The 16,595-nt window shown below is 40.8% G+C and overlaps 1 protein-coding gene across 2 annotated transcripts in view; it reads left to right on the top strand.

The window, feature by feature from the left end:
* The window catches only part of SATB2 (SATB homeobox 2), a 120,047-nt gene that overhangs the window by 62,705 nt on the left and 40,747 nt on the right, over positions 1 to 16,595 (top strand). Inside the window, exon 8 of one of the 2 annotated variants that reach the window (XM_033169283.1) lies at positions 12,791 to 13,003. The exons of the other annotated variant lie outside the window; for it this stretch is intronic. Coding sequence (XP_033025174.1) covers positions 12,791 to 13,003 — 213 coding nt within the window. The remainder of the gene's footprint in view (positions 1 to 12,790; positions 13,004 to 16,595) is intronic. 2 annotated transcript variants of the gene reach the window in all.

The raw sequence follows: 16,595 nt of genomic DNA, 5'->3' as shown, positions 1-16,595 counted from the left end.
GCTGATCTATAACATTTAAAGTGGGTATCACTCTTCTTCTTGCTACGTGACTGAACTCTGTAACCATTAAATACTCCACCACCACATTAACATTAAGTGTTCAGTGACAGCTCAACATTTTTGGGTCTTGTTTCAGGTAAAACTTTGGTCAACTTACTTCAGTGCTGTTTCTCTTCCTTATTGTTTGGGTTCTTATTCCCTCTGTATTTATCTCATGAAATAATCTGACGTGCAGGGGTTGACCTTTATTTGAGAGTTTACATGAGTTGGAAGGGCAATAACTTTCTAAACTGAGTTGATGAGCATGTTATCATATATGCAAGGCCCCAGTTTCAATCATCGTTATTTCCAGATAAAAGCTTTCAAATGGCTGCCACTAACAAATTTGCTCACAGTGGGCTAGGTTCAGATGATCATTTCTCATCAGCCACTTTGATCCTCCCTTTGTGAAAATGAACAATTCAGGAAATCTTCCCATTAACTATGGTGAATGGCTTCAGAACAGGCCAGAATATGAAGCCATGCTTTGAAGTTGGCTTCATATCTTGGCTTGTTCTGAAGCTATTCAACATAATTTTAAAAAGCAAGGAACTATAGTTAATGCAGTCTTCCTAGTTTGTTCACTTGCTCAAAGGTGCTTTATGTGCAGCCAAAAGCTTGTTCAGAACTCTACTTATTAAGCCAGCTTATTTATTTCATAAAATTCATAAAACCACTTGGCTGGGGGTGGGGTGGGGGGTGGAGAGAGCCCCTCAAAGTGGTTTACAAAGAGAAGAGAGAAAAAAAGAGCCAAAAGAATGATAACCTAAACAGCTGATATTTGTTTCAATGCGGGTAGCCTGCCTAGAAGACGGGAACTTGAGGTAACATTATATCTCTGGCAGTGTTGCAGAGAACTCCATATATGCCATATTCAGTTTGAGACCTTGATATGTTGTTAGAATATGATGTTTGCGGATGCAGTATTAAACAGGAGGAGAGGAATTGTGATAGAAATATGGGTTGGGGAATAAATATGGCCGCTGGAGCCATGGGAATTAACAATCATATCTAGAGAGAAGGATGAAAAGTAAGGAGCAAAGGCTAATTTGTAAACTCACCCTACTTATATCTCTAACAAGTAAATATTAAGTATTAAATTTTACCTTCAAAATACACATTTATTCATTTAAAAAAACCCTTTCAGTAAACTAGCTAATAGAATTTATTAATCCCGAAATGATGGACTAGTATTTAATCCTTATATAGTGAGTGGTGTGTTGTACATTAACCTGCAATTAAGTCCAGCTTCATAAAATATGTACTGTGGGGCTTGTTTAATAGATAAACTATTCTCTAATTTATTTTAAAGTCCAATGACCTACATACTTGGAGGCTGAAAAACCCCTTTTACTAACATTATTTCTCCCTTGAGATCTTCCATCCAAGTAAATCTGTTAAATGAAGTAGAGGAAGCTTTGATTCAAACTAGGCTAAATCCATTGGAACAAATTGCTGACACACATGTGTATTGGGGAAAGGGAGAAATCTCAAAATGAATCTTGAAATGTGGTTAGATCTCACCCTTATGTAGTACAGGGACCTGTTATGTACCCATTTGTCTATAGTGTTTCCCCTTCCCCTTGTTCACAGACAATATAAGGAGGGATGTAGCCAGTTTCTGGATACTTTGGTATTGTAACTATATCAGAAGGACCTGCCCACTTCCTCATGAACCTGCCCAAATACTAGGTGACTGGAGAAAAGGTCATCACAGTTGTAGTACTCTAGGGAGGCTTGTTGGATGCCAAATCTCCTTTTTTGGCATCTGGGGATGGCATTAAAAACAACAACAATGGCTCTGTTATACATTAGATCTGTTTTTAATGCTGCTGTTCTTTTATCTTGCCCTGCTGCAGGGGCATTCTTAGCTCCTTGGCTGGCGGGGGCAGAAAGCCAAGAGGCACCCCTGGGGACGGGGCATCGCGGTGTGTGCGTGCGTGCATCATGACGTCATGACGCACGTGACGCCCCGCCCCGGGGGTGCCGGGTGGCGGCTTCAGAAATCTTTGCGGGCTGCAAAGACTCCCGAATCCGCCGCCCGGGCTCCCTTGGCGGAGCGCAAGTCGAGGCTGGCCCGCCCCTCTCCATGCCCCAGCTCCGCAAGCCAGCCAGCAGCACCCCACCTCACTGGCCCGCCCCTTGCCTCCATGCCAAGCTCTGCCGCTGGAAGGGGGGGCTATTTTCAGCGCTGCCGGGGTTGAGCCACAGGGGCGGCCAGCGAGGGGGGGGTGACACCCCTCCTTGCTGGCTGCCCCTGCGGCTCCACCCCGGCAGTGCCGAAAATAGCCTAAAATTTTTATTTTTTTTTAAAGTAAAAAAGTAAAAAAAAGCCCAGGGGGTGGAGCGGGGTAGGCGCCCGCCCTGTAGAACGCCCTTCCATCAGATGTCAAGGAAATCGCCGCCCCCCGATGTGTCACCCCCAGCAGGGGCGCTGCCCGGCCCCCCCGCCCCCCTTGCTACACCCCTGCCCTGCTGCTTTTAGTAATATTCTGTATACTGTTGGTATGCATTGATTCTTGTTTATAAACTGCTCAGGGAGTTGTACAAATGGGATTCCCCCCTCCCCAAATAAGTTCACCGAGCATACAAACTAAACAGTTCTTTGTATTAATCTAATACAAGTTGCCATGGGAGATCATTTGAAAGCAGAGTTTTAATGTTATAAATTAATTAATTAATTTTGGGGAGCTTTGCTCTCATTACTTATTAATGGAATTTCAGAGAACTGATAAAATTACTACTACTCAAAACTACTTTCTGTTGCTTCCCCATTTCAGCTTTCTACTGAACTCACTGTGTTTTTCAACAATGGTTGGATTTCTCAGCTCCTCTTTTGGCACTTAACATTTCCCACCTTAAGAGGCTGTACTAATGATGTCATCCAGGAACTGGGCTTCACATTGCATCTGGAACAAAATATTCCCTTAGTTTAATGAGCAGGGAAACCCCACATACTGTAAGTGATAAATATCCTGAAATGCCCATACAGTTAAGAAAGGTTTGTGTACAAGATAAGCTTTCCCCTTCATGGCCAATGGCAGCACCCAGTATGGTGAGGCAGCTGCTGCTGACAGCCCAGTATTGGGGGTGGGGGACTGGTTCTTGAGCAGGTCTGACACTTGCTCCCCAGCTTGGATTTATCATGTGGCAGCAGCAGGCAATGTTCTCTTGTGAGGAAATGGTACCCTGGACAGCTCCGTAGAAGGTTGAGGCTGAACACCTCATGGGAGTGGAGCTCAAGTGTTGCTTCAGCAGGAGTCAGCCTCAAGCTGAGCCCTAAATAGGAGCTGCAGTTTTGTCTCAATAGCTAGATCTACCATCACTGAGAGGAGCCTCTTCACTTAAAGGGAGTGGCAGCTTGTTCTAGCAGTTGTTTACTCAATGTCAGGAGGATAGCATCATGTACTTGGGCTGGAGGGGTACTGGCACCACAGGGTTTTCTTGCAGACATGAGTGTGTTTTTAGTTGTATCTGTTTAACCCCAAGCTGTGAGCTGTCTTGGGTCCTGCACTGGGAGAAACGCAGGATATAAACAAATAAAGAAATGATTCTGGTTGGCTTGGTGCCCTATGGGCACTTTCCTCTCCCAGTCTGAATCCCCAGCCTTATCCCCTAAAGAAAGGGAGTGTGAACCTAAGGTCATGATAGGCAGAAAACTGCTGTGTTGATGTTCCATGGAGTGACATTATGTTGTTTCCTTGTGGGAGTGTGTAAATGACATGTGGATTGCAAATCATGACAATGCTGCTGTCATCACTGCGGTATTGAGAAATAAGCCTAGCTATTCACTTGCCAGTTTATTGCACTTGAACCCTGAGATCCACCAACCAGAGCAAAAGACATACCTTTTGTATTATTCTGTGTCCAAGGATTGGCTCTACATTACAGAACAAAACCAAGTCTTTCCACACAAAAATCCACTCATAATTATCCTCACTCCTACGTCCTTTATTTTGCCACTATAACATCTTGTTGTTACATTGTGAAATAATTGAGAGCCAGGAATCCTAGATGTCCTGGGTGATCTACCCAGAGATCTACCAGTAGATCACAATTGGAGTGTGCCAGAAATTGCTATATCAGGTTAAAAAATGCTTGTTTAGAAAATCATCATACCACAAGTCAAATTTATGTGTGAGTGAATCCTTACAATAGAAATACTCCCTTTTTTGGAACAACATAATATTTTTGCTGAATACTTTCCCCAAATATCTATTGTAGCAACAAGGAATGGTTTGGCTTTTCTAATACACAATAAAACCCAGAGAGTGGAATATTAATTGAAATCTTTGGATGTGTAAGCACTACTTTCTGTAATGTCAAGAAACAGAGCATATTTCTCCTTACAAACTCTTTAGTGAAAGTATTTGTGCTCCCAGTTGAGGCTCCAGCTATAAACTGAGGACTAGCCCCTTTTGTGGGCACCAGCAGAGTGATGAGTTCTGCTCCAGGGATACTGATAATTTATCAAGCCATTAGTGGCGCCCGCCCTGTGGAACGCCCTTCCATCAGATGTCAAGGAAATAAGCAGCTATCCTATTTTTAAAAGTCATCTGAAGGCAGCCCTGTTTAGGGAAGTTTTTAATATTTAATGCTGTATTGTTTTTAACACTCGATTGAGAGCAGCCCAGAGTGGCTGGGGAAACTCAGCCAGATGGGCGGGGTACAAATAAATTATTATTATTATTATTATTATTATTATTATTATTATTATTATATTTATTTTTGTGGGTTTTTTGTTTTTAAAAAAGATTGCTCTTTTTGTGAAATTGGGCCCAGTAGCCAGATTTGCTTAACTAGTTGGATGATTAGACAATACTTGTTTTATACAACAAACACAGAAAATGGGAATATCTATAGAGCTAAAGATTTTTCTTGTTGATAAAATTTGTCTTTTGCTTATATAGGTGGAATAGATACTGGCCATCAGAATGGAGAATTGTTGAAAGCATTATATTTTAAGGTCCACACTTTGTTTCCAGTTGCTTTGTGACATGCAAGAATTTTAATTAGCAGCTGTCACCCACTTATTGTTTTAATCCTTTGTTTGTTACAGTATATCTTCCCTCCCCATTGAAATTTGAATGGAAACACTTTTTAAAATTTGACAATGAGAAAGATACATTTTTCTGGATCTGTAGGCTGCTTTCTGTTTCTGGGCTGTAAATCACTTGTGAGGTGCTCTTGTATGCCTATCATCTCTTTTCAAAAGAATCACAACAATGGCAGCATCCATGTAACAAAATGTAAGTCTGTCGCCTTGAAGTTGCAAAGAGAAGATTAGAAATATGAGGGCAAAGTATAAAATAACTGGAAGCAAGAAATATTGCCAAAAGAGGTTTTTTTTTAATGTTGTGAATATAAATATATATTTTTTCAAATGAAAGGTCACTTTCTATACATTTTCAGAATAAGAATGTATGAATATGAATCTCTGAATTGTTGGGTTGGGAAGAAACAAGCACAGCACTTAGTTTGATTATTTCCTTTGCAACAGATATGTGGAGAATAAATTGATCATGTTATAAAATTATGTATTGTGCCATCTTGATGAAAGCTGGTTAGTTTTTGCATTGCATGCTAAAGTTGAAGTGATATAGTGGATTCATACTGTATACAAAGGGAAGATGCCATTGGGCAAAAAGGGCAAAAGGCTAGTGATTTGATTAGAAATGTCTTTTTTTCTAGCTCATTGGAAGCCAAATATTATCTGACCTTTGTCTTGTCTGCTTGAAGAAGGGCAAGACAACATTTTCTTTTTTTCTGTATGTATTAGGGGTCTGAATCTGCTCTGTATGAACCCTGACTCATGAGCAGAGGGGCAGGTTATCTGTGCCTTGTCAGAGTGAAGTAGAGCTCCCATGAGGTCTGACAGGGCAGATCAGAGACCACACAGCACACCTCATTGCACTTTGTGACTCAGGCATAAAACAGCAAGACTGCATAAAGTGCATACAATATTATGCCTTACCACAGAAAAACTATGTCTCATTCTCTAACTAAGGAAATTGCAAGGATGGAGTGGATGAAGGGTGTAGCTTTGCAGAAGCAAAACTCAGAGTGCATAAAGGAAACATCAGAGTGGGGACAAAAAAAACCCCTCCTTTGTGACTGACACATATTGTTTTCAATCAAAGGGAAAGATTTCCCATGGCTCTCTAATCACAGTGATTTGGGAGTGGGATAAATAAATATAAACAAAACCACATGCAGGAAAGTAAATCCCTGCTCAAAATCAATTTTAAAGGTGCATAGCAAAAAGTCCGTGGACCCATTTGTGTGCAGTTTGCCAAGTTTGCTACACAGGGGTACCACTCTCTTGTCTGAAATTTTCAGACCAATTTCCCGCAAAATACTAAGTGATCTTAAGTGATTCCTTTTTTATATTCCCCCAACTGCAACAGCTGTCTTTGTAGGAAAACTACTGTGACCATCCTTCTGAAATTTGGTAGGGTTCAAGCCTTCAGAAGGGGTGATTATGACTGCACCCCCCCATTCTCTTTCCTCAAGGTACAATTAAAAATACACATTTTTCTAAAATATTCAGGGAATTCAAAGTTGTGCTGTAGTGAATGTCCCATCAGCTCAAGCACTTCAGCTTGCCAGGTCTAATGAGCCCCCTTTCTTCCCTGTCGTGCACTGTTCTGGGGTTGTCCCTACCTGCTGAGCCAATTTGGAGGGTGTGCAATTTGGAGGGAGAAGAGTGGGGGAGAACCTGAAGCTCTCATGCAGGACATGGGTTGATGGGACTCATTAGGTGAATCTTACGAAAGATGTCAGGTCCACCACCTTCTGGCTGTATTTGCCTGTAATTTGGTGGGCTTAATCCAATTTGGAGGGACTGCCATGCCTGCAAAGTCCATCCATTTCTAAATTTACAGCCATTATTTTTATTCCCTGTAACAGTGATTGTTAGGAAACGGAGCTTTGTTTTTAACAAAGCTGCTTCAGACTCAAAACATGAATTGAATCAAACAGACTACAGAGTGACTCGGAACAGATTGGGCTGCTTCCTAAAGTGACAGATATGAACCCACTTTGTAGCTGCTTTACACCTCTAGTACTTTTAAAAATAAAAATGTACACCATAGTTATTGTTCATATGTCTCTTAACATTAGTTACAAAAGCTATTTTCTGAAGCTAATTTTGTGCAATTTTCTGATTGCCTGAAACTTTTTTCATGCTGAGTTTTTTGTGGCACAAGGGGGGTGGGTGGGAAGGGTGTATGAATTGAATAGGACTTATTCTCAGGAAATTGGAGATAGGATAGCAGCCTTTTAAGTTGTTATAATTAAAAGACTACAAGTAGTAAAAGGTAACGGGTAAAGGACCCCTGGACAGTTAGGCCTTCTGAACATGGCCTTCTGCTTTCCCCCCTAGCTCATAAATGTATTCTGGTTCTTGGAAGCAAATGTGCTGCAAGAATTTTGGATATCAAAATGTGTTGCTTCCTTTGTGACGTTGTTCAAAACGGCCTACTTTATTAAATACAATACTTAGCAGTTGTGTGTGGTTTATTTTGCTCTTTCCACACAATTCCCCTGAGCTCCACAAGCACACACTGCCCTTCCTAAAAAGAGATACTGTAATAAAAAGAAACTTTATTAAGCTAATGTAATAGCAGCATTTTCTTTGAGGAGTAAAACATTTCATTTTTAATAATAAAAATTGAATTTCCATCATTGCACACTGTATACATTTTATTCAAATCAGCCTGAATGCTGCCGTTCCAAGGCTAAGGAGAGATCTCCTGAGATATATATACGTTAAGCATTAGTTAAATTAGTTTTAAGATTCAGACTCAAACCAATATGTGATAATGAATTAAAGTATAAAGTAATACCAGTATTGAAAATGAGGACATGTTGCGAGACATAATGGTCATAATAGTCACTCCACAGCAGTTACAGAATTATCTCTTTTATTATATAAGATCAGAGACTAGTCCTTTAAATATGAGTGTTGTGAAAATGGCAATGAGCTAGACACGAGTGTTTTCTATAGCCAAATGCTAGCAACATCATAATTGTGTTGAATGTATTGAAATAGCTGAAACCCAGCATTTTTGTCACATATCCAAACAGACCTGAAAACATAGAAATCCAAAATGGAAAATAAGAGAAATGATCTTGCCGAATCCTCCCCTCCATGCACACTGAAATTTCAAATGGTGTTTCTTTATTTGATTCTACCAATCTATGAGGGGACTTTTAAGTTCCCATGAATTCTAAGTTCGCTCCTGCGTTTTTGGTGAGGGTCTGTGTCATAAGCTTTTTGAAAGGTCCAGTATACAATGTCTACCAGATCAATCCACATGACACTGTCAAAGAACACTAAACAATTAGTGAGACAGGACTTACCCTTTCAGAAGCCATGTTGATTCTTTTTCAGCAAGCCTTATCCTTCTGTGTGCATGACAATTTTATCGTTATTTTCCACCAATTTCCTGGAACAGACAGTTTTCTGTCTCCCTTCTCGATCCCTTTAAAAATTTATGGTATATTGGCTGCTTTTCAATCTTCAGGTACAGACTGATTTTAGGGACAAGTTGCATATTTTTATTCCAAAGGCCAGCAATTTCAAGTTCCAAGTGCTTCAAGAACTGTTGAGAGGAGACCAATTGGATCTCATGATTTGTTCATTTTTAATTTGTCAGTCAGACTTAAATCGTTATCTCCTGTCACAGCTATTTGCCTCAGTTCTTCACGTTCCCTTCTTGAAAATGTTGGTCTCCATGTGGTTGTGAGCAGCTGCTGCAACAGTGATGTAGGATGAGCCCATGGAAAATCAGCTCCCACAATTCTGCTGTAATGTGTAAATTTATGCCATTAATGGTTCGATTGTGAGAACATTCTCTGTAACAACTGAAAGTGATAATATAAACTTATTACCACTTTTGGTTGTTACAGAGAATGTTCTCACAATTGAACGTTTAATGATTATTTTGAGGTTTCGTTAGCAGGAGCAACTAAATAATTTGTTGTGAATATGTTACATATTGTAAAATGTAAAGCCCCAAATACCTGGCATTTTGAAGACTCAATGTAAAAGTTTAGAATTCCAGATTAAAAAAATACGCTTAGATTATAGACTATAATAACGGTTTAAAATATATTTGAATTACAACTGTTTTCTCTCTACTGTTTTTTAAAAGTTCTTTATTGATGGCATGTATAATTTTTGAAGAAAGCGCAGCAATTGTTACAAGTTTCAAATGTAACTGGAGCTGTTGTGAAACCTAATCTTGACTGCACAGCTTTGTTTATAAGCAAATCCTATATGTAGCACACTTTTTTTTTGATTCCCTCACACTCATTTTTAAAACACTTAAAAAAAAACCCCAGTCATGTTGAGGTTGGAAGGCAATTCCTGTCCAGATAGCCATTTTATGAGTTGTCTCCCTGAGACCAGATAAATATTTGAGGGGGGAAAAGTATGGATACAGGTTTAGGTCTAAACTGTAGAATTTTGGACAGTGATCCTTTGCCCAGTTTTTTTTTTATGTCTGATGATCTTAAACTTGCATAACTACATACGGAATTGGAGCTCTAGAGTTGCATGGCTATTACTGTATACCCCCCCCCCTTTTTAAGGAAATGCTCTGTTGGTATGAGCTAATTTAGTCAATGGAATTTTATAGCAAATTACAAATGTTGTGGGTTTTTTCCTCCTGCTTGTCCTCTGTAGCAGAAACATGCTTTGCAGAAATGAAAACAATCTCCAGCTATCTTCAGGCATTTCTCAAAAATAGCATCACTACAGTTTGTCTGGCTGGGCCAGTTCCCTTACCACACACCTGGTGTATATCACTTTAAAAATAAATTATGCCTCATTAAATTACAATTAAATGAAATCATGATCGTTTGTTTTTCTTGAAGGAAGATGCTTTGCATATTGAAAGCCTAATTTGTTGCAGGTGAGAAAAAGCTGAACAGATTATTTAGCATCACTTTATTCTTTTTTTTGTAATCCCGATTATTGGTTAGTATTTGTATATACCATTTCAGAACTATATGAACATAAATGATAAGTGCTCTAATGATATTTTGTTTTACTGACTTCATTATCTATTTGCCATGGGTTATCAGCATAGTCTGTCAGTACAAACTATTTTCAACTTTGCTGTGAAATAGATTTCATTTTTAAGACATTAATTTTGCATGAAAAAAATAGTCACATTCAACTACATCCTAGTATTAATCATCTTGGGGTTCTTCTGCACACATCTCTTACTCTTGAAAATGTAACATGGGAAAGAGTTGAAAATAATAATAACAAAAATGGGGAAATGCTTCGACAATGCTGAACTGCTTCCAGGGTCTTCTGGTTCCACTGGATCCTTTAGGGAAAGTGGACCAGCATAAGATTCAGCAGATTATTTATAGTTCTGAGCAGCCCTGACCTTTCCTCCAAACACTCCATTTCGGGTGCTTATGCTGGCTAGCTCTGGAAGTAGCTCCCACTTGATTGAAGTGTATGACAAGCCTCTACCGCTGCAGAGCCTTCCTCCATCAACAGCTCCTCTCCACTGGCATAGCAGATGGAGATGGACTCACTGTTCATCCTATCACACACATATGCAACAAATTTTGGAGGTTTGGATTGCCCCCTAAGCAAACCAATACTAATAAATAATTAAGTTAAAATGTACTGTATTTGCCATTTTCTTAAGTTCAAAACAAGGTGACCACCCATATACCTCTGCCTCCCAAGACTAATAAAAATTGAGGGATTTCTGAATGCTCTGGGATTTCTGTTCTGACTCATTACCAGGACTGTTAACTAGGATACTACACTTCTGCTGGGCTTCATACCTGTGTCCTGGCCTTCAAAATGCTGTAGGCTACTTAGCCCTGTAAGTCCAGAAAAGATGGGTGGTGGTATAGTGTGCCATAACTCTGTATGATGCTGTCCTATCTTGAGAAACATAGAAAAGCATAGTAAAGAAGAGGCTGCACATATACTTTCTCTTTCCCTATTGGCTTTAAAATACAAAAAAGGATACATAAGCAGTCATTGTTGAAAATATTGCCAGAAGAAAAGGGAAGGTGTTGAGGATGGGAGTAGATTGCCCATGGAAGGGAGGATGAGGAACATTAGGAAAGCAGTGATGGGGTGTCTCTTGTCTGATCAATTATTTGCAAAGCTACTGTAGTTATTAACTAGGTATATTATGACTTTTTAGGAAGAAACTTTTCATAATTTTGTAGTAAGCTGGTAATCATCTGTTCTCCTAGGCAAAGACATAAAGTGTATGGTAGCACAAGTTTCAAAGCCGTATTTGAAATTACTTAGTGATCAGTAATATTTACATCTCAGTTATTGTCAGGATGCTGTCAGCGGCTCCCGGCTGGTTGCCCAGGAAAGTATAAAGACAAGGAAAAGTTTCTTACCATCCTTTTTTATTTCAATCTTTACAGAGAGAGGCTATAGAACCCAGCCTTTTGGATAATGGCATTGTCTCAAGTGAATCCCCACCCACCGTCTCTTCCATTTCCTCATTTGTCATTCTCATTGTCTCCTTTATGGGTGCTGCTACGTGCCCTCTGCCCCTGAGCTCTTTGCTCTCCTACTTTTAGGGCTTGCCAGGTTCTGGGAGATGGAGGGTCTGGGGTGCTTTCTAATGACAATGTATTAGCTGGGTGTTGTCCCGGCTCTTCCATGATTTCCCAGCTTTTTCTCTCATCTGCCTCTGAGATGCCACCTCCCTCAAACCCCTGTTGTAAATCTATACACTGGTACCTCTGGTTACGAACTTAATTCGTTCTGGAGGTCTGTTCTTAACCTGAGGTACCACTTTAGCTAATGGGGCCGCCCGCTGCCGCTGCACCGATGGCACGCGATTTCTGTTCTCATTCTGGGGCAAAGTTCTTAACCTGAGGTACTACTACTGGGTTAGCGGAGTCTGTAACCCGAAGTGTTTGTAACCTGAGGTGTTTGTAATGCAAGGTACCACTGTACCATCTTCTTCTTACTCTTCCCTGGAAGGGTCAGGATGGGGAGGGGGTCTCCACCATTCCTCCTCTGCCCAGTCCCCAACAATTGCTTAGGAACATCTTACATCCTATGCCCTTGCTAGCTTTCTGTGGGCCTAAGTACATGCTATACGAATAACTGAACCTCTGGCTTCTTTCATGTAAAAAAAGCTTGATGTATTTGATGAATATGGACATTGCCATATCTTGGCTTTCTAAATGAGGCAGCAAGCAATTTTCAAATTATTAATTTCTACGATGAAGTATCTTGAGAATTTCTCATATTTGCAGCATTTTCTCCCATTAGAAAGAATTGACAGGTTTGCAGTGAATGAACTGTAACATCCAAACTCTGCCAAACATTTTTCTTCATAAGTCTCCTGTGCTGTTTAAATGTCTGAACTAAATTTACCAAACTTGGCAGATTCCTGAAGATGAACAGGGCTGCCAAGTGTTTCCAGCCTGAAGCAGTAAGAGTGAGAGCACTAATAGTTCTTAAAATAGTTGCAGGAGGCACCTGGCTATAATGGTAGTTATACACTGACCCACCTGCCTCTTTGGCACCTCTTTGTTCAGGCTGATCTTAAATATATGATAGAATCTGAACAGAAATGCTCCTAAATAAACCACAGTCCCAAGAAAACAAGGTTTGTTTCTACAAAACATTCCCTGTGCTTTAACATCTCATGAAGGGTCTCAGCATTGCAACCTGGCTGGTTACAATAAACACATTTTTAAAAAGACTTGGCCTTTTTTTAATTTTTTGAACCAGGGATTGCTATCAGAGATTCTGCGTAAAGAAGAAGACCCTAGAACAGCTTCCCAGTCCCTCCTGGTAAATCTGAGGGCAATGCAGAATTTCCTCAACCTGCCTGAGACAGAACGAGATCGTATATATCAGGATGAGAGAGAGAGGAGTATGAACCCCAATGTGAGCATGGTGTCTTCAGCTGCCAGCAGTCCAAGTTCCTCCAGAACCCCCCAGGTAAGGTGCAACCCTATTATAATTGCTTTCACAATTGTCCCGTTATCGAGAAACAGACAGGCAGGCATCATTTGAGATGACCTGTTAGGATTTTCCCATCTGGTATTCGGTGCACTTGAGTGCTTCTTGGAACCTTGATTTTTTTAGGGTTTGGAATTGAGCTAACAGGATCATGTTATCTTCTGGCAATACTTTGTAGATGAAACCAGTTAGTATTTAATGCTGCAAATATAAAGAATGAGAATTCAATGAACTACATGAAAGAATTCAAATATGGGGCAGGTTGTGCACATCAACTGTGATTGAAAGCATCACAACACTGATGTGCATGTGGAGGCCCATGGAAATGAGGGTAACTCCAGTCTCTTCAGCGATAGAAAATGCTCCTCATACACTTCTCCCCTGTTGTAGCCTGTGAGCATCATAGCTTTTCCATTAAGTGTCTATGATTTTACTCCATGATTGCCATGCCATATTGATTGGAATGTCATCCAGTTCTTCTTCTAAGCCAGGATTTAAGCAGCCAGCAGAGGCCCTTTTTTGAGATATAACGAAGGATTTCTCGAGGTGACTGCAACCAGTCGGTAGCAAAATGCATTTAGAAAATACAGCTCATCCAGAACACACCAGCTAGATTGTTTACTGTGATTTGCTACAGCATTTGAGAGCTTTCACTGGGCTTTAGTTGTTTCCTGGGGATAATTCATAAGTGAAGGTGCTTTAATACCCTAAATGGTTCGCGTCCAGGGTTCTGGACTGTGCTGACAATGTGCTGAGATCATCACCAGAGCTTAGGTCGAACAATTAGGTCTTAATGCAGTAGTGTAGCTGGAGTGGGGGGGGCACCCCTGGTGGCACTTAACTTTGGGGGGCACATGCTAGAGCCCAAAGTGGTGTGCAAGTCTAGGCACCCCAGAGCCTGGCGCACTGCTCCCCAAAGCAGAGGGTGGCTGAGAAGGACACAACTGGCATGTGCTGCCCCTGGTTCCAGTGAATTTTATCTGCATCAGGGAAATAGATTCCATCAATATGCTTGTTGAAGGGACCAGTCCTTTTCCTGTGGCCTCGTTGGCCTAATCTCCATGCCACATTGTGACCTCTCTCTCTCTGCTGGCTTCACAGCAAGAGTGGAAGCATTTTGTTTCCAACAGTCCCTCCGCCAGAGAAAAATCGCCTCCCTCCTCATTTCACGGATGCCTTGAGATCCTTATAGTATCTAACAAGAACAAGTTTCACAACTTTCAGGATGGTTTACAATTAAAAGAATATATATGTTCTCAGCGCCTCCCTACCTCCCACAATCCATGCCGGAGCAAGAGCCAGATACCAAGACAAACTGTGAGTGAAGCCCATTCACCCCTGTCCCTGGGGGTAATTTGCAAGGATAATTACCCTCAATCATCATTGTTTTTCCTTCACCAACAATCTCCCGCTGTTGTGGGTGCTGCCTCCATTAAGGCAGAGCGGAACCGGAGGCCTAACTTCTGAGACCCTTCATTTGGTATTGTTATAATGAGGCTATTATTGGATTGTAATTGAAAACTAATAAAAAATTATTGTATATATATGTGTGTGTGTGCGTGTGTGTGTGTACACAAATCAGTATAATTGCTAAAAAAGCAGAGTGATTCTTTTTTAAAACAATCAGTTGTGTGTGTGTGTGATTGTAATTGTGAAAGGCCTGTGGCAATAAACAAAAAATGAAAAAAATTGCTTGTTGCTGGAAAGCTAGTTCCCAGGCTGCCCTCCTTGGCAGAGCATGCCACAGAGAGGGTGCCACGCCTGTATTAGCTCTTTCACCTTAACACTGAAAAAGGGGGCACCCTTGAAGTGTCTCAGAAGTTAATCTTAACATCTGACAATGTTCATGTGCAAGTAAAGAATAGATTGCATCCAAGGTAGCCAAGTGAAGGAACTCCTTCTGCATTATCTGGAGGAGTGTACTGTATATAGAAGATAGCTCACCCAGGAAAAACATAATTTGTCAGCACTAGTAGTATACCTTAACTGAAATAGGGGGAAATTCCTAAGTTATAAAGTGCTTCTACCCAAGACTTGTCACTTAGAAGGGACATATTGATGCTAGGAGGCTGCCTTCAAAAACAGCCAAAATGGGTAGACAAGAGAAAATGTATTACAAAGTAAAGACAAATTTGTTCTGTGCCAAAGTTAATCCTATATACAAAATGCTGTTTCCATAGATACCAATCTGTGATATGATTTTGCAATGTGGTGGATAATCTGAGAATGTATCAAGAAATACAATAAATACCCCCATTGTATCCCCTGTTGTTTCAGTTGTTATCCTTAGTTTGTAGCTTTACATTGATAAACTGTTATTTTGAGATGTGTCCTTAATATTACGTGGCCTGTGCCAAACTAATCCAGTAAAGGAGTTCAGGGGTATCGAACATGAAAAGATTTGAATTCTGCTTTCTTTATTCTGTGGTAGATTTATTTAGTTAATTCCTATATTCTACACAGGGACGCGGGTGGCGCTGTGGGTTAAACCACAGAGCCTAGGGCTTGCTGATCAGAAGGTCGGCGGTTTGAATCCCCGCGACGGGGTGAGCTCCCGTTGCTCGGTCCCTGCTCCTGTCAACCTAGCAGTTTGAAAGCACGAAGTGTAAGTAGATAAATAGGTACCGCTCCGGCGGGAAGGTACATGGTGTTTCCGTGTGCTGCTCTGGTTTGACAGAAGCGGCTTAGTCATGCTGGCCACATGACCCGGAAGCTGTACGCCGGCTCCCTTGGCCAGTAAAGCGAGATGAGCGCCGCAGCCCCAGAGTTGTCCGTGACTGGACCTAACAGTCAGGGGTCCCTTTACCTTTACCTATATTCTACACATTTATTTAGTTCTGTCATTTTTCTGTTTGAAAAAATGGCAACAAAACTTCATGAAAACAGCATTTAAAAATTAACAGTTATAAAAATACAAAAGAAGCAAAAAAGTTAAGTAGCAGCCCCAGCAAACTCTTGTTTGCATACTGTGCCAGAATTTTTTAAAACACTAAGCTAAAACATGGCTTAGCACACACAAACTAATGTGCAGATTCTCTCAGAGTTAAGATCGTGGCCACTGTGCTCTTTGCCCAGTCCTGCTGCTGATATCCTGACCAGCACTAAGCCATGTTTGCTATCTTGTTGCAGCTGAATCTGTCCCCCAGACAAACCGCATGCAACAAATGAAGAAGAAGACTAGGTTTACAGCTCATGTAACGTAAAGCCAAATCAAACCATGGTGTAGCCCTGGGTAGCTGCAATATTCACTCTGGGAACTCATTCAGGGCATGAGGAAAATGGGTCGCAGTCTCTGTCAGAAAGGGAAAGAAATAAAACATGTTTGTATTGTCTGTTGAAAACTGATTAGAGAATGGAAACCAGGCAGGCCTCCTTCAGGAGTTCATTCTATAATCTTGGTGTCACAACAAAGAAGAGTTGATCCTTATACCCACCCACTTTACTGGTGCTGCTGGAATTACAACTAGGCTATAGGCCTACTTCCAAAATTGCATGCAACTCCAAATTGAAGGAACACATCTTGCATTTTTGTAGGCAATATAGGTCTACCTCTGTTGAGACCTTTCCCCTC

The sequence above is a fragment of the Lacerta agilis genome, chromosome 1 (genome assembly GCF_009819535.1).
Source record: "Lacerta agilis isolate rLacAgi1 chromosome 1, rLacAgi1.pri, whole genome shotgun sequence".
Classification (NCBI taxonomy): Eukaryota; Metazoa; Chordata; class Lepidosauria; order Squamata; family Lacertidae; genus Lacerta; species Lacerta agilis.
This window is presented reverse-complemented; position numbering and strand designations above follow the sequence as displayed.